Raw genomic sequence first — 25,883 nt, 5'->3', positions numbered from 1 at the left:
ACTCCCGGAGTTGGTGATGGACAGGGAGACCTGGCGTGCTGCAGTTCATGGGCTCGCAAACAGTCGGACATGACTGAGCAACTGAACTGAACTGAACTGAATTATGAGCAGATCATCTTATGATGGTTATGCAAAACAGGCATTTACAGTCCCTAAAGTGATCTTTCATACATGTTTCCAGTATTTTTATGTGGCATTGTAGAATAGCCACCATTATTATATGGTGTGATGAAGTTGTTCAGTCCCAGTCATGTCCTACTCTTTTCGACCACATGGACTGAAGCACGCCAGGCCTCCCTATCCTTCACCATCTCCTGGAGTTTGCCCAAGTTCATCTCCATTGAATCAGTGATCCAAACATCTTATCCTCTGTCGCTCCCTTCTCCTCCTGTCCTCAATATTTCCCAGCATCAGGGTCTTTTCCAGTGAGTCAGCTCTTCACATCAGGTGGCCAAAGTATTGGAGCTTCAGCTTCAGCATCAGAAGGGAATGCTGAAGGAGGAGGGAATGGCAAGCCTCTGCCATATTCTTGCTGTGAGAACCCCATGAACTTTATTTAAAAAAAAAAAAGGCAGTATGATAGTATAACCTTAATTTGACTTTGATGAAGGCTCTTGGGCTCTGGTTCCTCTTAGGGCATCACCAGCTGTGAGTGTGTAGAGTCTGGAGACAAAATCTCTCTGATTCACTGGACACATACCAGTGGATCACAGCGTTGTGTCATTCCCTCTGGGCACTGAGGGTTATCAGAATATAAGAAGGCTTCACCCTCCTAATGAAGCAGAAGGAGCTGCTGAGTAAGCAGACAGAGTGAGGGCTTTCTGGGTGTTCGTGCAGGTTTCCCAGTTCATCAAAGCTGCTTGTTTGAAATATGACTATACCTGCTTCCCTGGTGGCTCAGAGGGTAAAGAATCGGCCTGCAATGCAGGAGACCTGGGTTTGATCCCTGGATCAGGAAGATCCTCTGGAGAAGGGAAAGGCAACCCACTCCAGTATTCTTGCCTGCTTCTGTAATGCATTCTATAATGCTTTTAAATAAATCTGCAGAGTTTATGTATCAAAATAGCATACATACTATATTAGGGTTCTGTAGAGAAACAGAACTAAGGGATGTGTGTGTGCGCCTATATTTATGTACATAATAGTCTCTGTAATTGTGTGAGCCAATTATATACATATAATTGCATAATGTGTATGCATGCTTATTTGCTTAGTCGTGGGCTACATGTCTGGGCACCCCACGGTCCAGTCAGGTTGACACATAAAATTAGCCATCACACACACAGAATTGAGAACACATTGCATCTCCACCCCAGACATGTGGGTTATTCGGTCCCCAGTGCTCAGGGACCTGGATCTTAAGGATTCTGTGATGACTTCTTGGCCACCCAGCCCCTTCAGCTCACAGTTGGCAATAGTGTTTTCTAGGTAGTGACCTAAAGGAGACTACAGTCCTTGAGATGTTAGTAAGTATCCCCCCGGAAAGCACTGTGAGGTCAAGTCAGCTTTAAGGATCCTTCCTGGAAGACCTCACCATGCAGAGGCCCGTGATGTCTCTGAGAAGTCTTTCCAGACTCCCAAACATTTGTGCCTAAAGAGCCCCTCTTAAAGAACACTGAGCCGTGAGTGGGAGGCGGAAGTTAGCTTGGAAAGGCTGGTCTGAAGGTGGAGTCCCCCAGGCTCGGGGAGGCTCTCCATTGGAAATGCCTCGATGCTGATTTGAGGATGAGGTGACAAAGTTGCCCCAGGGGCACCTGCCTCTGCTTTGTCCCCAGCGTGACACCTGGACTACACTTAGCTCCTCCACACGTGGATGGCGTGGATGGCGGGTCTGCCTGGAGGTGGGAAGCAGCCTTTTGAGTCCCGATTGGTGTCCCGCTCGCTCCTGGTGGGCAGTGGGCGCCTGCAGCCCAGGGACCATGTCCCGCTCTGTCTTCAGCTCCTGGACTGGCTTGGGCTTGACCCCATCTCCACCCACAGTGGGACTCTGGGGCGCCCTCTCTGGGTGAACACTTGGCTCCTCCACTTGCTTTCTGTGGGAAGCGGCTGTGAGTGCCTGGTACCCTCCATCCTCCTGAGAAGGGAACATTGTCCCAGAGCTGGTGTGAGGGCTAGGCTCCCTCTACAGGTCTTCTTGAAGATCTCTTCCCTGTAACAGGTGCCCGGTGGCCACTGCCTCTTTCCCAGGAGTCACTGCTCTCTGTTTTCCTTTCTGCAGCATCTGCAGCGTACTTCATCCACTCAGGAATCCTGCCCTCCCAAACCTCCAAGGGCTCATGAGCTCAAACTGTTGGTGAAGAACATCCGAGTCTCGCTCCTGAGCCATCCTGGTGTTTCAGGTGGGTGATGGGGCTGCAGAAGGCACCCAGGTGAGGACAGGGTGCTGGCTGGCTGTGGACATGACTGTCTGCAGTGTGAGCAGAGGGGCCAGGGTGCCTCATGGATTGTCTGTGGTCTTTGTTTCCTTCTGTGGCTCCCAGCAATCAGGTGTGCAGTGTGATCTCTGCCTTTCAGCAGAGATGACCTCCTGAACACCGTAGTAATGATGCAAGACGGTGAAAACACAGTCCAGATTTTGCACACATGAGGCTGAAGGAAGAAGGAAGATACTTTTTGCTTTGTCCTTTTCTCTAGCCTGGAAGCAACCTTTCTATTTTTATCTTTTCCTAGTGACGCTGTAAATACATGTTAAGCATCCCTGACCAGCGCACTCCTTTCTTCCTGGGAGAGGAGGTGCCACATGGGATTATGGATGTCACGAAGGTGTCGGGCTCCCGGGGGCCCCTGTGTTGCCAGGAGAGGCTGCTATGGAGGAGGACAGAAACATTGCAGAATGGGTGACTCTGAATCACTGCCAAGACTCTAGATGCTAAGTAGCCTGGGACTGGACACATCTTTCCACTGCAATGTGGTTTTTGCCAAGAATAGCAATGAGTTCTTTTTTATTGTCTGAGAACATCAGGGGTTACTTGTGTTTATTTGTGAGGAGATTCATCCAGTTCCAGAAGGGTAGGCAGAGCACATTTGACAGCCAAGGCTCTGTGAAGCTGGGCATAGGTGGCTGTTTTGGTAACTCAAAGGTCGTCTCTGGAGGCCACACCGCTTAGCAGGTGGGAGGGCCCGCCCAGGATCCAGTTGGCCAGGATTGGGGGCCTCATTTCTCACCTCTGCCAGCAAGTCCCCATCTGGGTCTGAGTCTCTTCTTGAAGGTGATTGTGGTAGTTTGTAAGGTGATGTGCATGGAACACTGAACACCACCTGGTACATGGTAAAGGGTCAACACAGTCTGGTCCCTCACCACTGACTTTTTATTTATATATATATAACTTTATGTAATGTTGGCCATGCTGGGTTGCTGCTGTGCAGGTTTCCCTCTAGCTGTGGGGAGCGGGGGCGCACTCCAGCTGTGTGGTGCAGTGGCTTCTCTTGTTTTGGAGCGCGGTCTCTAGGGTGCACAGGTTCAGGAGCCACAGCTTCCAGGCTCTAGAGCAGGGGCTCACTAGTTGGCGCATGGGCTTTGTTTCTCTGAGGCATGTGGAATCTTCCCAGAACAGGGATCAAACCTGCGTCCCCTGCATTGACAAGTAGATTCTTTACCAGTGAGCCACCAAGGAAGCCCTAGCATTGATTACTGATTACACAATATAGTCACAGCTTTATGCCATAGGGCAAGCATAGCCTTGAAGCAGACACAAGTCTTCACTAGTGAAATGTCCTGTTACCTGGATCAAATACCTCAAAAACTTTTGGCTGAAACTGAGTCAAGTGTAAAAACATACATCTTTGTAAGAGGGAAGCAGGTTCTCTGTGAGGTACCCCCAAATTTAGCAGTTACCCCAGATGCCCAGACTTTTCCAAGCAGTTAGTCTTATCCAAAGTGGGACCCACATCTCTGCTGTAATGTCACCCCAGGGAGGGCACCTCCTGGGGGATTGTGCCTGCAGTCAGAGCTGAGGGGGGAGGAGTGTGACTTGGAGGCAGTCTAGAGCTGTGGACATCCAGCAAGTATAGAATCTGTCACCCCAGAGTACGTGCTTTGAGAGGTTGTAAATGAACACTCAGAAGTAGGTGAGCCAAGACCACAGACATTGAATTAAGCTTTTCTCTTATATGCACAATGTCTTGACCCAACTGGAAGAGAGAAATAAAGGCTAATACGAGGGCCTTCTGTCTGATTACAGGCGATGTTAACCCAGTGTGTATAGTTCGGCTGAATGATCCTGTTCAGAAATTCTCCAGCACCCTCGCAAGAAACACTACTGCCCTCACTTGGGAAGAAGAATTCACCTTGTGAGTACATCTGGCTGTCATGGACTTGGGTTTCCACGGCCTCACCTACTTCATGCTGCCAAATTCTGAAACCATCCTGTAGCACAAAAGGAAGCAAGAGAGGAAGGGTGGCTTTAAGTCAGACATGGATGTCTTTCTGAAGGCAGCTCTTAGTAGTGGTTCCTGCTGTGACAAGAGAGATAGATGTGTTGTGGGGCCTCCCACTTGCTTCAGAAACACACGCCATCCAGAGCAGAGTGGAAGGAAACTTCTGATTGATACTGATAGCTTACAGTGAACAATGGTGGATTCGTGATCTCCGAAGAAGATTTAGCTTCGGGACCAGGGACCAGCCTTGATCCCTCAGAGCTTTTGTGTGGCAGAAGTTTTATTACAATGAAAAAGCACAGAAAAACCTTCTGACACAGACATCAGAAGGGGGAGGAAGAATGCCCCCACTTGCTAGTCTTATCAAGGCCTTATATACTTTTTCCAGACCCACTCCTACAACATAAATCTTAAATTAACAAGATTAGAACTAACAATTGAAAGGTCTTACCAGACTCACTCCCACTCTCTTAAGATAACAAGATTAGTCAGAAGGTTCTTGTTAAGAAGGAGAAACATGTCCTCGAGCAAGATACATAGTTGTTATATAATCATTAGTACAGAACTTAAAGAAAAACGTACCCTTGAGCAAGATGAGTTTTGTTGTGTAATCATTGGCTGTGGGCTTAAAGAAAATAACCTCTTATGTGACTAAGACAAAGCAATGTAGAAAAAAAAATGTTTGTCCTTTTCTCCTCCTTGAGGGCTCCAGACTCCTTATCAACCCACCCAAGAATTAGCTCTCTCGATACCAAAATCTGACAAAGAGAATGGAAAAAAGGAAAAGTGTAGAGCACTTATGAATTATGATGTAGGAATTCTAACTAATGTATTATCAAATAGAATCCAGTAGCACATTAAGAATAATATACCAAGGACTTTCCTGGTGCTGCAGTGGGTGGGAGTCCTCCTGCCAATGCAGGGGACATGGGTTCGATCCCTGGTCTGGGAAGATTCCACATGCCATGGAGCAGCTAAGCCTGTGAGCCACAACTACGGAGCATCGTGCTGCAACTACTGAATAAAAAAAAAAAAGAATAATACAGTGAGGCTGAGTTCATACCAAAAGAGCAAGTATGGTTTAATGTGAGATCTATTAATGAAATCCATTGTGTCACTAGATCAAAGGAGAACACAAAGTAATTATCTCTATATAGGCCCAAAAGATAGTCAGTGACATTTAAAACCCATTTCTAATTTTTAAAACTTAATTAGAACAAGATTTAGGTTCACTTTTTTTCAAAAGATTTAAAAAAAAATCACGTCAGTGATAAGTGTTAGAAGCGCTCCCACTAAAGTCAAGAGAAGGATCCCCAGTGTTTTGTTCTAGAAGTACTGGTTAATGCAATTAGATAAGAAAACAGAAATAGTATGCAAGTAGTAGAAAGGAAGAGGCAAAAGTAATCATGACTTGGAGATGATATTATTGCATATTTAGCCTACTCAGGGTTTCCCTGGTGGCTCAGGCAGTGAAGAATCTGGCTGCAATGCAGGAAGCCAGGGCTTGATCCCTGGGTCGGGAAGATCTCCTGGAGAAGGAAATGGCAACCCACTTCAATATTCTTGCCTGGGAAATCCCATGGACAGAGGAGCCTGGCAGGCCACAGTCCATGGGGTCACAAAGAATTGGACACAACTGAGTGACTAACACACACAGACTACTCAAGAAAATCAATTGAAACTATTAGAAATAATGGATAGAAACAATAGTACAAAAATTAATATAAATTATATTTTGGTAAAGTAGCTGACTACAAAAATATAGAAATCACTTTCTGGTGTTAAATAATAAATAATTAGAAAAGTAATGGAAGAAGGTGTCCCATGTATAATATAAAGGGCTTTTTATAAATTATTAATACAAATATGAGATTCTCATAGAAAATCGGGTAAAATATCTCAACTAGAAATAAAAAAGTAAAAATTATAGATAGCTAGAAACATCTGAAAAGATACTCAATCTCAGAAATAGCTAAAGTAATACAAACTTAAGCAAAGGTTATTTTTCCCTTTACAAGTGGGTAAAGAAAAACTGAAAGTGGCCAGTGGATATATATTTTGGAATAATTATTCTGGAGGTCATCAATATATATAAAAAAAATCTTTTATATGCACGTACCTTTTGATTGGCAATTGCTCTTTTTCTAAGGAAATAATCACACAGTGTGTGCAAAGATATATATATATATATGAGGATGTTTATCTCAGCTTGTTTGTAATTATGACGTATTGGAGGTAAACCATTATTATGGCTTGGTTATTAAGGAGTTGGCTGAATAAAATCTTATAGGGCCAAATAGTGGGGTATTAGATGCCTCTGAAAAAGGATGTTGCTTCCCATGTCAATGTTCCCTATTGACATGGGAAGATGTCCATGAAATCTTAAGTGAAAACAATAGACTATAAAGGAGCGGGGAGGTATATTATGTTCTATATTTGTTTTCAAATAGTTATACAGCTATACCTTTTAATACAGGAGCTATTAGCCACATGTAGCTCTTTAAATTTCAATTAATTAAAATTAACAAAATGAAATCAGTTCCTCAGTTTACACTGGCCACATTTAAAGTTCTCAATAGCTGGGATTCCCTGGTGGTCCAGTGGTTAAGAATTTACCTCACAATGCAAAGGAACACAGGTTTGATCCCTGGTCCAGGAAAATTCCACCTGCCATAGAGCTGCTTAGCCATGAGCCCCACTGAGCCTATGTGCCTGAGCCCATGCTCTGCAACAAGAGAAGCCACTGCCATGGGAATCCTGCTCACCACAACAAAGAATAGCCCCCACTCGTTGCAACTGGAGAAAGTCCATGTACAACAATGAAGACCCAGTGCAGCCAAAAATAAGATGAATTTCTCAATAGCCAAATGTAGCTGGTGGCCACCAAATTTGATGGCAGTTCTACAGAACCTTCCCATCATCATTCATTAAGTTCCATTGGATAATCCTAGGAATGTGCATATGGGCTCAGTCGCTAAGTCATGTCTGATTCTGCAACCCCATGGACTGTAGCCCACCAGGCTCCTCTGCCCATGGGATTTTCCAGGCAAGAATACTGGAGTGGGTTGCCATTTCCTACTCCAGGGGATGTGTTCCACCCAGGGACTGAACCTGCATCTCCTGCATTGGCAGGCGAATTCTTTACCACTGAGTCACCTGGGAATCCCAATCCTAGGAGACTAGTCACCAAATATTAACAGTAACTATTTCTGGATAGTGAAGTTGCTAATAATCTTTGTATTTACTTGGCTTATATGTCTCTGTAGTTTCTTAAATATTGATGGTGATTTGCATTCCTTTCTGTCAAATCAGAAAAAAATACTATTTCAGGAAAATAATAAAACATTTTTAAGGACTCACAGCCCTTCTTTCCACAGTGAGTTGAATGCCAAGTCGAGGGAGTTGCACCTGCAGATTTCAGATGATGGGCAGTCCTCAGAAGGTGGGTGTTCAGCAGACAGAAGGAGGCCTGCTCTCTGAGAGGGTCATACGGCAGCCCTGACCAGGGCCTTGGGGCAGGGAGGGTGGGAGATTCAGCAGAAGGATCGGCCCTGCCCACTAAGCCACTCCAGATTTTCCCAAGGGAATGTTTAGTCAAAAGTCGTTCCAATTATTGTTGTTGTTGTTAAGTCACTAAGTCCTGTCCGACTCTTTGTGACCCCATGGACCACAGCACACCAGGCTCCTCTGTCCTCCACTGTCCCCTGTAGTTTGCTCAAACTCATGTCCCTTGAGTCAATGATGCCATCCCACCATCTCATCCTCTGTCGCCCCTTTATCCTCCTGCTCTCAATCTTTCCCAGCATCAGGGTCTTTTCCAGTGAGTCAGCTCTTTCCATCAGGTAAAGAGTTCCTTTAGGACTGACTGGTTTGATCTCCTTGCAGTCCAAGGGATTCTCAAGAGTCTTCTCCAGCACCACAGTTCGAAAGCATGAATTTTTCAGTGCTTAGCTTCCTTTATGGTCCAACTCTCACATCCATACAAGGCTACTGGAAAAACCATAGCTTTGACTATATGGACCTTTGTTGGCAGTTATTCTGGTTATTAACAAGGTCAAACATTCTGAGAAAGAGTATATTCAACTGGTTCTTTTCATTTTTTAAAACAAATATCCAAAATTTTTTATTCAACAATTAATGGCTTGAGAAGCAGTTCTCAGCCTTCTTGGGCTTAATAAACCTTCTTTTTAAAAATTTTATCTCAGTTTTTAATTGTGGTAAAACATATATAAACGTTACCATCTTAACCATCTTTGAGTGTAAAATTCAGTAACATTAAGTGCATTCACATGGTTGTGCAGCCATCACCACCATCCATCTCCAAAATTCATCTTTGTTGCTGTTCATTCACTCAGTCTTGTCCAACTGTTTGCAACCCCATGGACTGCAGCATGCCAGGCTTCTCTGTTCTTCACCATCTCCCGGGGTTTGCTCAAACTCATGTCCATTGAGTCAGTGATACAATCCAATCATTTCATCCTCTGTCGCCCCCTTCTCCTTCTGCCCTCAGTCTTTCCCAGCATCAGGGTCTTTTCCAATGAGTCCACTCTTTGCATCAGGTGACCAAAGTATTGGACCTTCAGCTTCAATATCAGTCCTTCATCTTACAAAACTTACACTCACTCCCCATGCTTCTCCCATTGCCTCTGGCACACACCTTTCTGCTTTCTGTCTCCATGAATTACACTGGCTTTTCCTTGTAAAAGAAGCCCCAGCAGCTTAAACCGAGCACATGCTTTGAAGTAAAGTGTTAGTTGGCTCAGTCGTGCCCGAGTCTTTGTGACCCCATGGACTGTAGCCCTCCAAACTCCTCTGTCCATTGACTTCTCCAGGCAAGAATATTGGAGTGTGTTGCCATTTCCTTCTCCAAAACTGGGCACATGCTTTGGATACAAGAAAGTAATAATCAGAGGTAAAACTCCCTAGACTGAGCGTAGACCAGTCTATGCATGTGTGTAAATCCATAGTTTCAGTATTTATTAGGTTTCTTAAAATCTTTATGAACAAAATGGAGAAGTGACCCTTGCCTGGCTAATTAAACTGTGAAACTAAGCCATCTGTTTATCTCCTAAAGTTACCAGGACGTAGGAAAAAGCAATTCAAACTCCTTAGTTAATTAGGCATAATTTTGAGGCTGTTTCCTCAGCTCTGTAATCTGGAGATAACTCAGATGCTCCTGAGATAAGAACTGACATTCCAAGAGAGGTTGTGTGGTCTGAACACAGGGTGGAACTGGTGTTTGCTAATCCATGCCCAGGGCACCGCCCCTGCTGGCCATGTCCAGCCTGATGGGATTTGTGAAATTTCTAACTTAAGGACAAACAAAAAACAGAACAAAGAACAACCATATAACCTTTACTCGAACTCAGATATTTTAACATTTTGCCCATTTCCTTCATTGTTTGTGCTCATATATGGTGGTTGTTGTCAGTAGGTCTTTCTCTCTCGCCACACACACATACACACACACTCAGGGTAAACCATGTTCATTTAAGTATGGGGCATCCTGGCCCTTTGCTCCTAAATTCTTTAGTATGTGCTTCCTAAGAATAGGGCATTCTCTTATTTTCCACAGTGTAGTTATCAGCTTCCTGAGTCACACTGATTCACTTTGTTAATCTACCAATCAGATTTTTCAGTTCTCATCAGCCGATCCCCTAAGGTCCTTCCTAGCAGTATTTCCCAGTCCAGGATAGGATCACATACTGCCTCTGATTGTCACAACTCTGTAGCCCCCTTGGTTTGGGGCATTTCCACAGCCTTCTTGTGTCTTTTACAACACTAACTTTTCTAAAATGTTCTTAAAAGGGAGCATTTCCCGGTGAGCAAGGCAGGAGGGTGGGGAGGGGTGAGGGGTGGGGGGCACGTCCAGGGTTGCTTCTGGGCGCAGCTGCTCTGGGGCCATCCTGCTCCCATGCAGACACCCATGGTTGTCCCCACTCATCCCCTATCTCTTTAGCTCTGTTGGCGATGACGACTGTCCCCTTGGATTTGTTCAAGAAGCAGCCTTCCGGGCCTCAGAGCTTTACGCTAACCAGCGGGGCCTCCTCGGGCAGCTCGGCGTTGGGTTCAGTTACTGCAGAGGTATGACGTCTTCTATGAAGCCAAGGTCCTGCTCCACCCACTTGAGCAAAGGGACGTCTTTGTTGACATCATGGTCTAAGCAGAAGTTGAAAAAGAATTTCCAGACATGAGGCAGAATGAGAGGAGAATAGAATTTATTAAGTGGGAGACACTGTTAGAACAGCGGACAGTCTCAAGGGAGAGCCAACCCCTTTTGAGGACTATTGGCCAATTTTTACAGCCTCAAGACAGAGGAAATTCATGCTAGAATGGTTGTATTAAGTGATTGGTTAAGATGCTATAGAGTGAGTAAAAGGGTGGGTATTTTACCTAATGTGTCAGGGAACTGGCAGGTTTAGATCCAGAGGTTCATGGTAAACAGTTGCTATGGGGCTTGGTCAATTCTGGAAATTTTTATCCTGTGACCTCGGTGTAGGATGCCACACCTGTGACCACAGTGTAGGGCTCCGCGCCTGTGACCAAGGTGTAGGGCTCCTCACTTGTGACCAAAGTGTAGGGCTCCGCACCTGTGACCAAGGTGTAGGGCTCCGCACCTGTGACCTCAGTGTAGGGCTCCGCACCTGTGACCTCGGTGTAGGGCTCCCCACCTGTGACCTTGGTGTAGGGCTCCGCACCTGTGACCTCGGTGTAGGGCTCTGCACTGTGACCTCGGTGTAGGGGGCCGCACCTGTGACCTCGGTGTGGGGAACCACAATTTATGTCTGTCAGATTCCTGCTCTCATTCACCTTGAAACAAGAAGCTCGTCCAAGAAGAGCTGTTGTTTCCTCTTCTAGACATGAGTGAGATGCTTCCTGCCCAGGGTTACATTGTGTCATCTGCCCAACATAACTGTCCATGATGTCCTTTCACTCAGACCTAACTCAGAAAGGGCTATCTTATTTCATTTGGTTCTCCAGCTTTTGTTCCCATCATTATAAGCTGAGTGGCTGGGTCTGAGCCTGGGTCTCATCCTCCTATGTCAATTCTGGGAAAATCTGAATTCTTACCCATTAATTATGATACTAAGTGACAGTTAAAGGTATCAGAGGTTATTGCAAAGGCAAGCAGCGTGCCATGGCAATGTGTCCGTTGGCACAGACTACAAAGCAGGTAACCAGCCTTCTCTGCAGTTTTCTTACATAGAACCCGGTGAGGTAAAACCCTGGCAAATGCCTCCACCTGTTCCTGCTGCAAAGATAGAAAAAGACCGCACTGTGATGCCATGTGGGACCGTGGTCACTACTGTCACTGCCGTGAAAACCAAGCCTCGCTTCGACGCAGGGAGGGCGTCCCCGCTGGGCTCTGGTGAGGCTCCTCCCCACAGAAAGTCTGAAATCACGCTTCCCCGGTAAATGTCTTGCATCTATAAACTGCAGAGCACAGTAGGCTGCAGGATTATTCATAAGAAAATTTCCTGGCACAGGAAGAATGGTAATTGGCAAGGCTTTTTGCATAGCTTTTTTTTTTTAAGACAATTATCTTTCTATCTGGTCAGACACAGGACAAGACAAAGCAAGATTCAACCCTGCAGTGTATTCTGATACCAAAGTCAAGATACTAGATGAAATATCTCATTAAATTAAGTAGGCCATGACATTTACATGGGGCAGCTCTTTATCTTAAAACATTAGATGTGAGCAGCCAGTGTATTTTCTCATGTTAAAAATCATTCATTCGGAGGCTTGACGCATAGTGGTTGCGGATCTAGCCAAATTCTGTACCTGTCCCCACACCCACTGCCTTGGAGAGAACTTCTGTATAAGTGTATGATTTATTATTACTTTTTAATTTGTACTGTGTTCCTGCCTATACAGAAGTATTATCGTGCCAGAATAAATCACTTGGCACAGTTACTGAATGAAAAACAGAAAGTGAAATTCTGGCTTAATTCAAAGGTTTCTGAAATTATTTAAACCTAGGTTTCCAATGCCCCTTTGGGGGCATTCCTCCCCTCCCCCCCAAAAAGAATAAGAGAGTGTGTTAAAATTATCTTAAGGTTTTCCTCTTACCTTTTCCAGCTGTGTGAATATTTATTTAGTTAGTAATACATTTAAAATTTTTATTTATTTTTTATCTGAAGGGTAATTGCTTTACAGAATTGTGTTGGTTTCTGCCAAACATCAACATGAATCAGCCATAGATATACACATGTCCCCTTGCTCTTGAACCTCCCTCCCACCTCCCTCCCCGTCCCACCCCTCTATGTTGTTACTGTTTGTTATATTTACTTATTTGGCTGAGTTGGGTCTTAGTTGTGGCATGAGAAATCTTTTGTTGCAGCATGTGAGATCTAGTTCCCTAACCAAGGCTCAATCCTGGGCCTCCTGCTTTGGGACTGTAGAGCCTTAGCCACTGGACCACCAGGGAAGAAGCCCCCTCAGCTGCTTGAAGTAGAGCTGAAATGAGACATGATTTCACTTTCCAGTGACTGCAGAGTCGGACAGCTTTCAAAGGGCTGCTATAATCAGGATTTCTCCTGCAGAGTCTCCCCTGAGGACACCTGTCAAGGTGAAGGTCATTGAGAAGGACATCTCGGTCCAGGCCATCTCCTGTCACGGTGCCCCCGTCAGCAAGACATTCTCTGCCTCAGACACAGGTAACGTGAGACCACTCGAGATGGTCCCCAATGGGCTCCTTCAGTCTCTGCTTGTGAGCTCTCATCTGGTGAGAAGATGCATTTCCTTGTTAGAGTTTGGGGAGAGTTGTTTTTTTCAAGGATAAGTGAGGAACTAGAAGAACAAGAGGGAAGTGAAAGTCAGTGGAAGACTGGGAGTGGTGTTGGCATCCCTGCCCTAAGTTTTAGGGAACTTGGACAGAGGAAGCGCAAAAGCCAGCTCATGCCTCACTACGAAAAATTTATGACTGTTATTTTTCCTCTTGTTCAACGTGCCAGTTACCTGGATATCATAAGATAAGCAGGATTCAGGGAAGTAATTGTAAAGACTTCCTTATTTTTTGTCTCCGGAAACCTCTGTAATAGGGTGGCATGCTAAGTCACTCAGTCATGTCCGACTCTTTGCAACCCCTTGGACTGTAGCTCGCTAGGCTCCTCTGTCCATGGGATTCTCCAGGGAAGAATACTGGAGTGGGTTGCCATGCCCTCCTCCAGGGGATCTTTCCGACCAGGGATGGAACTTGCATCTCTTATATCTCCTGCGTGGGCAGGTGGGTTCTTTGTCACTAACGCCACCTGGGAAGCCCCTATAACTGGGTTAGTGTCCCCAGAACTCTGGATGCAGGTTCCCACTTCCTGGTCACTGTGTCACTGCCGATGGAATCAAAGCACAATCTAAATTTGGGGTTAAGTTTGCTCCCTTTGATCATCACATGTGACCTGCAGTTTGAGACGGATGGAGCAGGCGGCTTCTCTCCAGCCCACTAGCCACCGTCCGCCGAGTCCTGTTTCTTTCCTTGTTAGGGTCACGGATGGGATGGGAGGTGCAGGCAGTGGGCAGGCAGCACTCCTTTGATGGGTGCTGTCTTGGGATGGCTGTATGTTCTCAGAGCCTGGCAGGGGTGGGAAGCTGCCTCTTCCCTGTGGGAGTTTCCCTGGTTCTATGGGAGCTGAAGGGTCCCCCACCACCACCACCAACTGCAGAATCCTCGATGGAAGCAACACCCCTCCTTTGGCCGCTCCCTAGGGTCCTTGCTCAGCCCTGCCTTGTAGCATGGGGACACCTTCACCCTGAGTGGGTGTCCCCACTGTGGTTCCCCCGCTGGCCCAAGGGTGGCATCTCCAGCCCGCTGTGTGCAGCCAGGGACCCTGGAAGCTTTCTCCAGCACAACTGACACCTTGATGGGCTCTCTGAGGATGGGTGGAAGCTCTGGGCTCAGTGACACCACCCCTATCCTGAGACCTGGGACTGGCAGCGCAGCCATCTCCCGGGAGCCCTCGCCAGGTTGCGCTCTTCCCCTGGGGCTGGGGGTGGGAAGGCGGTCACTGGCCACATAGGTCTCCACCACTTGGTCCTTCACAACTGCCATGTAAGTGGAGCATCTGTGGTCCACAGACTGAGGCCAAACTGAGAAAAAGTTCCTGTTGACATCCTCCCCCCTCACTCCATGTGCTTTTCATTGTCCCACAGCAGCGATTACCTGTGAGGGCCAACAGCATCTCTGAGGGGGAGAGACCTGGCCTGGCGGGGTGGGGGGGGGCCCAGCCCCGCTGCCTACCAGGCTGCCTCCTGTCTTCCCCATTCCTCAAATGGAGACTGAAAAAGCACCCCCCTCTGAGACCTTGGGGGGTATTTACCTGAAATAACATGCACAGAGCTCTTTGCAGGGCTTGGGTCTGAGTTAAGCATTCCATGGATGTTGCCCGGGGTGTGGGATCAATCCTGGGGAGGAGCAGCTTCCATGAACGGTCCCTCAACACCCTGAACACTAGCCTGTGTGTCCGAACCTCCTGGGAGGGCCAGGGAGTAGCTGCATTGCCCTTCGGAGTTCACATCTCCCCAAAGCTCAGAGGTTTCCGTTTCCTTACATGCCTTAGTTATTTATCACCTCCACGAGGCATCACTTCCATACATTAAAGTGCATGATGTGAGGGCCTCCCTGGTGGTTCAGTGGTAAAGAATCCACCTGCCAATCAGGAGTCGGAGAAGGCGATGGCACCCCATGCCAGTATTCTTGCCTGGAAAATCCCATGGACGGAGGAGCCTGATAGGCTGTAGTCCATGGGGTTGCGAAGAGTCAGACACGACTGAAGCGACTTAGCAGCAGCAGCAGCAGCCAATCAGGAGATGCCAGTTCAATCCCTGATCTGGGAAGATCCCACATGCTGCAGAGCATCTAAGCCTGTGCACTGCAGCTACTGAGCCTGTGCTCTACAGCCTGTGCTGGAGACTAGTCCCCACTTGCCACACCTGGAGAAAAGCCCAAGCAGCAGCAAAGCCAAAAATAAATAAACAAAATTATTATTTTTTTTAAGTGCATGATGTGAAGTGTACACCTTGGTGAGTGTGTGTAAGCACAGAGCATCAGCTGTAGACCAGGAACATTGCCTATCCTGCTCATGAAGTTTCCCCAGAACCTGCCATGCCCACTGTAAAAAAAATTATTTATAAATTTTTAAATTATTTTATTATTTATTTTATTGACTGCACTGGGTCTTCGTTGCTATGCAAGGGCTTTCTGTAGTTGCATTGCACAGGCTTCTTATCGCCATGGCTTCTCTTGTTGCAGATCACAGGCTCTAGAATCTGGGCTCAATAGTTGTGGCACACAAACTCAGTTGGCCCGAGGCATGTGGAATCTTCCCGGACCAAGGATCAAACTGATGTCCCCTGCATTGACAGGCGGCTTCTTATCCACTGGACCACATTCAGGGGTGAAGTCCCCGCTGCACGCTCTTATATCCGGTCTCTGCTTACCCACTTCTGAGACAGCGTGGAGTACTTGTGACAGGCCAGCTGCCCACAAAGCACAAGCTAGTCACTCTCTGGCCCTTTAGAGAAAATGTTTGCCAACCCCTCCTTAACGACCAGATCTGTTGCCCAGTCTTTGAAGTTCCGGTCAAAGTTTCAGGTTTTGCTAATGTGCCCGACCCTGCTCTTCCCCCGGCAGAGCTGCTGGTGCTGAATGGGGCTGACCCGGTGGCAGAAGTCGCCATCCGACAGCTCAGCGAGTCCTCGAAGCTGAAGCTCAAGTCCCCGAGGAAGAAGAGCACGATCATCATATCCGGGGTCTCCAAGGTGAGCCTCTCCTCCTCCCATGTCTGCCCCGCCCCTCCCTGGCTCTCCACTTAACTCTGGAAAGTTTCACCCCCAGAATGTCAGGCTGCCTGCGTGCTTGCTAGGTGGCTTCAGTCATGTCCAATTCCTTGCAACCCCATGAACTGTAGCCTGCCAGGCTCCTCTCCCCTTGGGTTTCTCCAGGGAAGAATACTGGAGTGGGTTGCCAAGTCCTCCTCCAGGTGAACTTTCTGACCCAAGGATCAAACCTGCATCTCTTAGGTCTCCTGCATTACAGGCGGGTTCTTTACCACTAGCACCACCCAAGGAATGTCAAGTTATGTTCCCCCAACAAGGGATTACTTGTGGCATTTTTGTTTACGCAGCTGGTCCTGTTGAGGAAGGAACTTGACGGTTTCTGACCTGAGATGCTTTGGGTGTTGAGAGGTTGGTGAATCATTTGAAGAAAAATTACTGAAAGAGAAAGACCGAGATGAGGTCAACTCCCCTTTGGGACAGGACCTCCACCCCCATCACTGAGCCATCTTGGGGAACTTTCAGTTTACACATGACTCATTTCCAAACGCTTCCTTTTGCAATGAATGTTTATGCCACCTGCAATCAGAGAAATGGACCTTGTTTTAAAACACATCCCCATCCCCATGCCTTCCTTGTGCTGCTCTGTGACCTTAGTCCAGGGCATATGGCAGGCTTGAGGCATCCCGGGTAGACAATGGGCAGGCCAGGCTACTGGAGAGGCCAGCCCCTCAGGGCAAGGGCCCAGGTAAGAGTCCCTTACTCTTTTTAACCTTTCAGAATGAGCAAAGAAAATGTGAGTGATGGAGGGGCAGGTGGGAAATTGAGTAGTTGGGAGGGGACAAGGAGGAAAATGAATTTTGGGGTACGGCGGGTGGCTTGATTTCTTGAGGGCATGAGAGAGTGGACAGGAGGGTATGCTGAGAACTGAGCCCCTGGCTCTTGGGAAAGGAGCCATAACAGGTCCTGGGAGGTGCTGGGGGTGAGTCACCAATGTTGCAATTGTACCCACGGTATGGGTGGCCTTGGAAACCATCTTCCAAGAGCCAGGTGATGCCTCTGGGTTTCCTTCATGCACTTCCAGAAGCAGCCAGCAGGGGGCGATGGCCTCTCTGGAAGCACCCAGCTCAGTTCAGCAGTTGGGTTTTCTTTAGGATGAATAAATGAGTGAGTGTACTTCCCCAGTGACCCAGTGGTTAGGACTCCGAGTTTCCACTGCAGGGGGCAGGGGTTCCATCCCCTGGTCAGGGAACTAAGATCCCACATGCCAAGCGGTGTGGCCAAAAACAAAACTATACTAAACTAAAAACCAAAAACTAAGACTGAGAGTGGAAGTATTAGTCGTTCAGTTGTCTCTGACCCTCTGTGACCCCATAGACTGTAGCCCGCCAGGGTCCTCTGTCCATGGATTCTCCAGGCAAGAACACTGGAGTGAGTAGCCATTCCCTTCTCCAGGGGATCTTCCCGACCCACAGATAGAACCCAGGTCTCCTGCATTTGCAGGCAGATTCTTTACTGTCTGAGGCACCTGAGGTTTCAAAAAAAAAAAAGAACAAATGAGTTAAATAAGGACAGGACTCGTGACTGTCTCCATCTCCTCTGTGCCTTCTCTAAGGCTTTATTCTAGATCATTTAGTCCAGCTGACTTATCATTTTTGTTGTGGTTGTTGTTGAGTCGCTAAGCCATGTCCAACTCTTTGTGATCCCTGGACTGTAGCCCACCAGGCTCCTCTGTCCATGGGATTCTCCAGGCAAGAACACTGGAGTGGATTGCTATTTCTTCCTCTAGAGGATGTTTGCAACACAGGGATTGAACTCACATTTCCAGCACTGGCAGGCAGATTCTTTACTGCTGAGCCACCAAGAAAGCCCCATTTTTACAGAAGGTCAAATTGTCCCAGATTGAATCAGTGGGCATTTCTGACTTGGGTCAGAAAAGGCAGTTGTTAGCGGTCACTAAGCAGGCTGTGTGCCACCTCCACACCCAGACAGGGTGCTCTTTCCCAGAATCCCCCAGCCTGGCACCTCAGGCCGACCCTCTGCCTTGGGAGACCTGCGTCCACTGATTCTCAGCTTCCTTAGCTGCCTCCTTGGAGGGCTGGGCACCTTCGGACGCCAAAACCACCCCCACAGCTGTGTGTGCGGGGCTGTGAAGACTTCTCCAGCCCACTGCTCCTCTAGAGTATCCTTGCGTTTTCCTCACCCTGACCTTGTCTCTCACCCCCGGACAGACCTCGATATCTCAGGACAGTGACACCGCCCTGATGCTGGACTACATGGCCTCCATGGATGGTGCCCGCAAAGAGGATGCCCCCCAGGACCAGCCAGAGGCAGCTGTGACCTCTGCCCCGCCCGAGGAGGAGGAGGAGGCCCCAGTGAGGGCCCTGCCGGCCCTGGAGCCCCAGGAGATAGAGCTAGACTCCTGGGACTTGGAGAAGGAGCCCCCGGCTGGGGCGTGGGGTGGCCAGGCCCTGCGGGACCCCGAGGCAGACGAGTTGTCTGAGAGCTCCCTGAGTGTGTCGGAGTTGGAGCCACCTGCTGCCAAGAAGCATAAAGGTACCAGCCCCTCCCCACCCCTCCCCGCCCACCCTGGCCCTGCTCCCCATCACTCCCCTCCGCGAGTCCATGGCTTTGGTCTCCTGCTAGTTTCCAGACTAAAATTCAGTTCTCACCCTCTGCTCTCTTTCCCTTCTCCTCTACCCTTGCACCCCCACACCTACAAAAACACCTGCACTCAATGTTTGAGCCCATTTCAAGGCTGGGGGCAGGGCTAGGGGCATGTTCAGAACCCTTCTGAGTGTGAGCTGCCCGGTCATCTCTCTGTGTTCTTGGGGCCACTTGGTGTTCATGGCTAGAGGCACCCTGTTCTCTGTGTGTGCACCCTCCTCCTGGGAGTAGAGCCACCCAGAGCATGGAGAGGGGCTGCCAGGAGCCACATACCACGACGGAGCCAAGGAGACCAGCTGGGCAGAGACTGGGTTTCCCTCGGCTGCACTGATGGGCTCCCCTGCACTTGCATGCCTCTCAGACTCTCCCTCCAACTGAAACCAAACCAGACCTCCCCACTCAGCCCTAACAGGACCCATGGGGAGAGAGCTCCCTAGAAAATTAGCCAATTATCTTAATACATGTGCGGAGGTGAGGTAATCATTGTATTAGAATAAGCGGCTGTTTCACATTAGCACTAACACAGGGCTGTAAGTCTGTGAATTTCTTCAATGTGCAGTTTAACCCAGACAGCGCTTTGGCACGATGGTGACCTGAAGATGCTTGCTGAGAGAATTTAGCCCAGAGGTTCGGCCAGCTCTAGATGTGAGGCTTCAAGACTCGCTGAGTCTCAGCTCCCTCCTCCCTGTACGGGGGTGTACCTACTGCGGGTGCCCGCCTCCCTGAGAACCCCACTGGCCAGGCGGTTATAGGAGGTCCCAATGCAGAGGACAGGACAGGAGAGCTGAGGCCGGGGCCGGGGCCAAGCTGGGAGTCACAGCTCTGTGCTACATCCTGGCTCCTCGGTGAGGGTAGACATTAGGAATCTCATGGGTTGGGAACCGTGGTCAGCGGCTCTGCCTTCTGCTCCTTTGTTCTTGGTGCCTTGGACCAGTGCAGTGGTTCCTGCTTGGGGCAATCGTGTCCCCTCCCCAGGGGACGCTGGCCGTGGCTGGAGAGTTTCAACTGTCATAGCTGGGAGTGGGGGGTGCTGCTGGCTTCAGCCAGGTTGAGGCCAGGGGTGCCGCTCTTCACACCCTGGGGCACAGGACAGCCCCGGTGTCCTTGGGATGGAGCTGGAGAGCCCTCCCCATTCGATTCCAGCCTCTCCCCCTTGACCCACTCCCACAGATCTGGGACAGATGGGGGAGGAGGCAGAAGTTAGCAGAGGAGGAGAGAGAGAGAGAAAGGAGAGGATTCCTGGGTGTGGTTCCAGACCCTGAGATGAAGGTCGGACTCCATCTGCCCACTGCCCGGTCTTGAGACCTTATCCCCAGGGCCCTGTCGGGTGGCCAGGAGTGGCGTGGGAAGCAGTGACTGAGCGCTGGCTCTGTGGCGGCTTCCTGGCTTCTGTTGTAGAAAAGGTGGCCTGGCTGCTGGACCACAGCCCGGCATGCACCACCCCCCGGCCCTGGTGTCTTGGGGCCAGAGCTGCCCAGGGGGGTTCACCTGGACCTAAGGAAGGCAGGTGGGCGCTGGGCAGGGTGGACACACAGGGAACAGGTGGGTGCGCCCCTTCTGTGCCCAACAGACCAGCAGCCATCTCCTCCTCTCACAGAACCTGACCCTCCCTCCCGCCCTCAGTTCACTCTGCAAGGCTGAGCCTCGCCAACTCAGATGCAGTCGGAGACCACTGTTCCTTCCCTCCGCTGGTCCTCCCAGGGAGTTCTTTCCCTGCGGTTTGTGTCCTTGCTGTGTCCTGGCACCCCGCTTCTCTCCCATGGGGTGGCTGACACCCTCACTCTCAGGGGCCTGGTGCCCACAGGTGAGCTCGTTCTCCACCCTTAGCCCCAGCGGGTAGCGCTGGGCTCACAGGACGCACCTCACTCCTAGGGCTTCACAGACCCAGGATTTTTTAAAGGGACCTATTTGGTAGCACTTAAAAAAACTGCTTTACATTCCAGTGTTATCTGAGAGATTTGTTGTCGGAACCTTAGATGATTCTGCATTATGCAGATAGTTGTTGTTTTCCACCAAAACTGGTGATAAGCAGGCAGCTCTGTGGAGTTTTCTCTCCTTTTTAGAAACTAAAGCCAGTTTTCAGATTAAGAACCACCTGTGTCTCCTGTCATAGGAGGAAGTTAGCTTTCTGAGACGGCCTGACTGTTAGAATTCCCCTGGAATTCTGCTGATTAGAAATCTACTTACTGTGATGATGCAACCAAGACAGGAAATGCATTCCTCAAATTAGTTTTATTTTTAGCTTAACAAAGCCCTGGTATGCTTATACCACACTGTGAACGCACTTAATACAAACCAAACTTAGAAGTGGCTAAGATGGTAGATTTTATGTCTGTTTTACCACAAGTAAGAACAAAAGCATTGGTGGAGATTTTGAAAAATATTAAAAAGTAAGACAAAGAGAAACAAACCAACGTCCTACACAATAACGTCCTATGTTGTATGATGTAAATGCTTCAAACTCTTACCTTCTTGCATTCTGATTTTGCTGTTGCAAACTTTTCTTTTCACTTCTTCCTTTTCTCCATCTCCTGCTCATCCCCTTTAACTTAAGAGGATCGCTATGCCAACCAGAGTTAATTGCCTACACAGTAAGTTATTTTTGTTTTATGTATTTTTTAAATTGAGAGTAGTCTTGCTATGAGGAAAGCAGATATCCTAACTGAGCTGGAAGTTAAATAACCTCCCCACTTCCTTATTCCTCCTGTCCCTTCCCAGTTTGACCTTCCCAGGATGCTAGTTTTCCCAACTTCCTCCTTCAAAGTGCCCTGGTCAGGTGGTAGAGGACCAGCATCTCAGGGAAAGACGGAACTGTGTTAGCTGATGTGACAAAACCACTTCGCCAAGAAATACAGACAGACCAGCTTCCATAACTGTCCTTGGTTCTAAAAGGTAGTCATTTCTATAAATGGGCTGTCCATAGGTCCCCTTGAAATCTAAAGCTGTCCTTTGGGTAGCAAACTACAACTTAAAAGTTTGCTTTTGGTCACTGTTCTCCTGTCTGTAAGATGTTGGGACACATTTTTCCATGAGCGATTTATGCCTGTTAAACTGTGAAAACAACCAGGAATAAAGTGGGGAGTGTCTGCAACATTAAACAGAATAATTATTTCTAATTCCTTCATATATGAGTTTATGGGGCTTCTCGGGGTGGGGGGGGGGCAGTGGTAAAGAATACACCTGTCAATATACCTGCCAATGTAGGAGACACAGGTTCAATCCCTCGGTCGGGAAGATCCCTTGGAGAAGGGAATGGCAACCCACTCCAGTATTCTTGCATGGGAAATCCCAGGGACGGGGGAGCCTGGCAGGCTACAGTCCATTGGAGTTGCAAAAGAGTTGGACACAACTGAGCAACTAAACAGCAACAACGTGTTTATACTTGAGCCTTATGTATACATATTTTTTTTTAATCTGCTGGAACCAGGAAAAGATTTTTTTTTCTCTTCCTGGTGCCATCTAAGATTTTGGTTATTTGCCTTAAATTTCACGTAACCCATTTTCACATTTGACCTTCAGGCATCTTTAAGATCGGGAGTGAGGTCTGAGCCTTGCTTCTTGCCCACCAGGTGGATGAGGTGGGCTTGTTAAATCCAAACAGCCCCACTCCCTTGCCCCATGGTTGTGAGTTCCCTCATCAGCAAAGAGTGACAGATTCTGGGGCCTGGGGAAAGTGTGACCTTCCAAACTAGAGTTCTTGTGTCATCAAGGTTCTCCAGGGAAGCAGAATTGATTGATTCTAGATTTCAAGGAGCTGGTTTGTGTAGGTGAGTCTGAAACCTACAGGACAGACAGGAGCTGATGCTGCAGTCTTGAGGCAGAATCTCTGCCCGAGGATCCTTCCTTTTTGTTCTCAGTTGATTGGATGAAGGGCATGCACGTCATCTGAGGTATCTCCTAGGGCTCAGGCACAGATGGGAGACCTGGACCACACGGACAGGGACTTCCCAGCAACACTCAGCTCAGTGCTGGATGGGCACACTGGGCACGCTGACATAGAACACTGGGTGCCAGTGCCCTAGCCATGGTGGCTCTGTTTGCTACTGCCTTCCTGCCAAGAAGAGTGTGCTTGCCCATCTGAGCTACAACCTACCGCGGTGCGGCTGTATCAGCGTCCACCAAGCGCACCCGTGGCTGTGTCCATCCCCAGTTATTTACCCTGAAGGTCACTGTGCTTGAGTGGCCAAGTTTAAACAGACGATCACATTTTTATTTAGTGATGAAGATGGAATAACCTCGGCTTGTACTGGTCCTTCTTCATGTGTGATGAGTTAAACCGAGGAGCCTGGAGAAGGGCTCACCGCGCTGGAATATTCTGTCCTCCCCAGGCCACCAGCATGCCTTTCATCACGCCTGGAAGCCTATCCAAGTCCCTGCCACAGAGCAGGGCTCTGCTCTGTGCTCCCTCTGAGAACTGCTCGATCCCACCCTCCGGAGGACTCCCCAGCGGCAACTCGCAGACTGGCCCTCCGCATGCCCGCTGGCCACCTCCAGCTCAGATGCACCCTCAGTAGCACAGAGGAGCCAAGCTTTGCAGGACAGAGCATGTCCCTCTCCGAGTCTCTACTTCCTTACTTGTAAGCAAGGGATGAGCGCACCCTCGGAGGTGGCTAGGAAACGTAACCTGGGCTGCAGCTTGTAGATGTGCAAAACCTCAGTCTCTCCCCTCACGTGACCATCTTCTGCCCAAAAAGCTGATGTCCCCACAGAAACCATGACAAGTCATGTCAAGTTAGGGGTCGATCTGCACCAGAGTACATGTGACAGCATCTGGTTCTGCATTGACGGTGAACAGGCAAAGTTAACAACACAGCACACCTGCTCCAGAGGGTGGACGTGAGGATGAAGAACAGAAACCGTGCATGTGCCTGGCAGGGCAGCGTGTGTCCACAGCCAAAAGAAAGCACAGTCTTCCACACGGTGTCCAAGGTCCGAGGATAGACAGGAGGACGTGGCTGGTGTTTCAGGATCTTCATCTTAAGTCAGATCTTCCCCTTCCCTGTCTTGTCTGTGTTAGATCCTGGGGGTGGCTGAAACAGAGCTCCACAGGCGAGGTGCTTTAAACAACAGAGATTTCTTCTCTGAGTTCCAGAGGCTGCAAGTCCAAGATCAAGGTGTGGGCAGGGCTGGTTGCTCCTGAGGCTGGGAGGGAGGGTCTGTCCCAGCCGCTCCCCCAGCTTTGGGGCGGGGGGGTTGTTAACAACATAGCACATTGCCTCTTGGCTTATCGATGCATCGTCTTGATCTCTGCCTTCACCTTTATGTGGCGTTTCGCAGTGTGCCTCTGTTCAAACTTCCCCTTTTTATAAGGACCCCAGTCATACTTGATTAGCACCTGTCCTAATGACCTTGCTATAACCAAATTGCCAATGTCATGACCATATCTCTAAGTAAGGTCACATTCTGAGGACCTGGGGTTAGGACCCCAACATAAGAATTCTGGATGGACAAGATCCAAACCGTGACACCGCCCCCACTCACACCTCAGACCCTGGCTCCAAACCCCGGATGGGATTTCAGCACAGGGACACGTGTGAAATGGGCTCTGTGGATGGAGTGTTCGAGGAGAGGTTCTCTTACTGCTGGCTTCCACATCCCTAGGTCTGCAGCTGGCCTGGGGGACAGACCGGTCTGCTCCCCTCCCCACACTTCCATTCCCTGTCCCCCACCCCAGGTAGATGGGAATGGGAAGTGGGATTAGAGTCTAGATTAACCAGACAGGTCCCTCGGATCTCCCTCCCTCTCCTCCATTCTAATGTAACAGCCCCACATTTACATGCTATTTGAGGGGCTGAAGCCTGGCATGCTGCCATCCATGGGGTCACAAAGAGTTGGACATGACTGAGTGACTGTACAACAACAGCAAAGCTTAACCCAGAGCAGGTACCTGTAGACCAGAAACACCTCCTAAGTGTCTCCCGCTGCCCGCCCACCCCAACCCAAGGGAACCCGGCCAGGCTAGGAGCCTCCGGGACATTTGAGTCCCCGGGTCATTAACCATCAGGCATCACTGTATTCACCCCACTGGCCAGACTCCAGAGTCAGGCCCTGTGGGTTGTGGTGACTCCTGCCATCACGCACCCTGCCTGGTGGTTTTTTTGAGATACGCTGCATCTTCCAGGGATTAGAATGGATCCGGGAATGGACCTCTGAGGTCCAGGGAGCAGCCAGTCAGGCCCGTTGACAGGAGTAAAGCCACTGAGACTTATATTCACCTTTCTGCTTTGTCTCCCATCCAGCCTTCCTCAAGCCCCTGCACACCAGCTCCCAACTGTGGTGGTGGTGGTGGTGGTGGTTTAGTCACTAAGTCGTGTCTGACTCTTATGACCCATGGACTGTAGCCTGCCAGGCTCCTCTGTCCATGAGGTTTTCCAGGCAAGAAAACTGGAGTGGATTCCCATTTCTCAAACTCATGTCGATCGAGTTGGTGATGCCATCCAACCGTCTCATCCTCTGTGTGTATATATATATACATATATATATATATATATTTACAATTATATGTATATATTTACAATAATACATGTACATATAATTGTAAATATATGCAACTATGAATATATATAATTGTAAATATATATGTGTATATATATATATATACACACACAGAGGATGAGATGGTTGGATGGCATCACTGACTCAATGGACATGAGTTTGAGTAAACTCTGGGAGTTGGTGATGGACAGGGAGGCCTGGTGTGCTACAATCCATGGGGTTGCAACGAGTCGAACACGACTGAGCAACTCAACTGCACTGACTGATGTATGTATGTGTATCCTAATCAGCCTTCTTGAAAGGTGATCGTATCCAAAGAGAAGATCAAAACAAGTCTTTGGGGGCAGCTTTGGCCCAATGAAATTCAGCCCATTTCTCTTGAGCTTCCACACAGAAGCTCATAATTTTTTAAGTTATATGGCTGATATCAAAGGCAAATGTCTTGCTACACTTGTCATAGTGTTTTCGTTCCCATGGTGGTTTCTCTGTTTCTCTATCCCACCTCTCAGTCCACAGGGGTGGCTGCACTTTTTATTCGGAGCAGCCAATCAGGAGAGGAGACCCATCCATTC

The 25,883-nt window shown here is 48.6% G+C and overlaps 1 protein-coding gene across 5 annotated transcripts in view; it reads left to right on the top strand.

Annotated features, from left to right (window-relative positions):
- C2CD2 (C2 calcium dependent domain containing 2) overlaps positions 1-25,883 on the top strand; it is a 61,949-nt gene that overhangs the window by 30,483 nt on the left and 5,583 nt on the right. For 3 of the 5 annotated variants that reach the window (XR_014078033.1, XM_081574182.1, XM_081574185.1), the window contains exons 6-13: positions 2,219-2,339; positions 4,182-4,290; positions 7,755-7,819; positions 10,337-10,461; positions 11,572-11,746; positions 12,924-13,037; positions 16,007-16,134; positions 18,381-18,705. Coding sequence is in view for 4 of the 5 variants with exons in the window: in XM_081574182.1 (XP_081430308.1) it covers positions 2,219-2,339; positions 4,182-4,290; positions 7,755-7,819; positions 10,337-10,461; positions 11,572-11,746; positions 12,924-13,037; positions 16,007-16,134; positions 18,381-18,705 (1,162 nt within the window). In the remaining variant the exon portion in view is untranslated. Of the gene's footprint in view, positions 1-2,218; positions 2,340-4,181; positions 4,291-7,754; positions 7,820-10,336; positions 10,462-11,571; positions 11,747-12,923; positions 13,038-16,006; positions 16,135-18,380; positions 18,706-21,370; positions 21,408-25,883 lie in introns of all 5 variants that reach the window. The other 2 variants (XM_081574184.1, XM_081574183.1) reach the window with 2 other exon arrangements.

Source organism: Giraffa tippelskirchi, chromosome 2 (genome assembly GCF_054371585.1).
Source record: "Giraffa tippelskirchi isolate mGirTip1 chromosome 2, T2T-mGirTip1v1.2.pri, whole genome shotgun sequence".
Classification (NCBI taxonomy): domain Eukaryota; kingdom Metazoa; phylum Chordata; class Mammalia; order Artiodactyla; family Giraffidae; genus Giraffa; species Giraffa tippelskirchi.
This window is presented reverse-complemented; position numbering and strand designations above follow the sequence as displayed.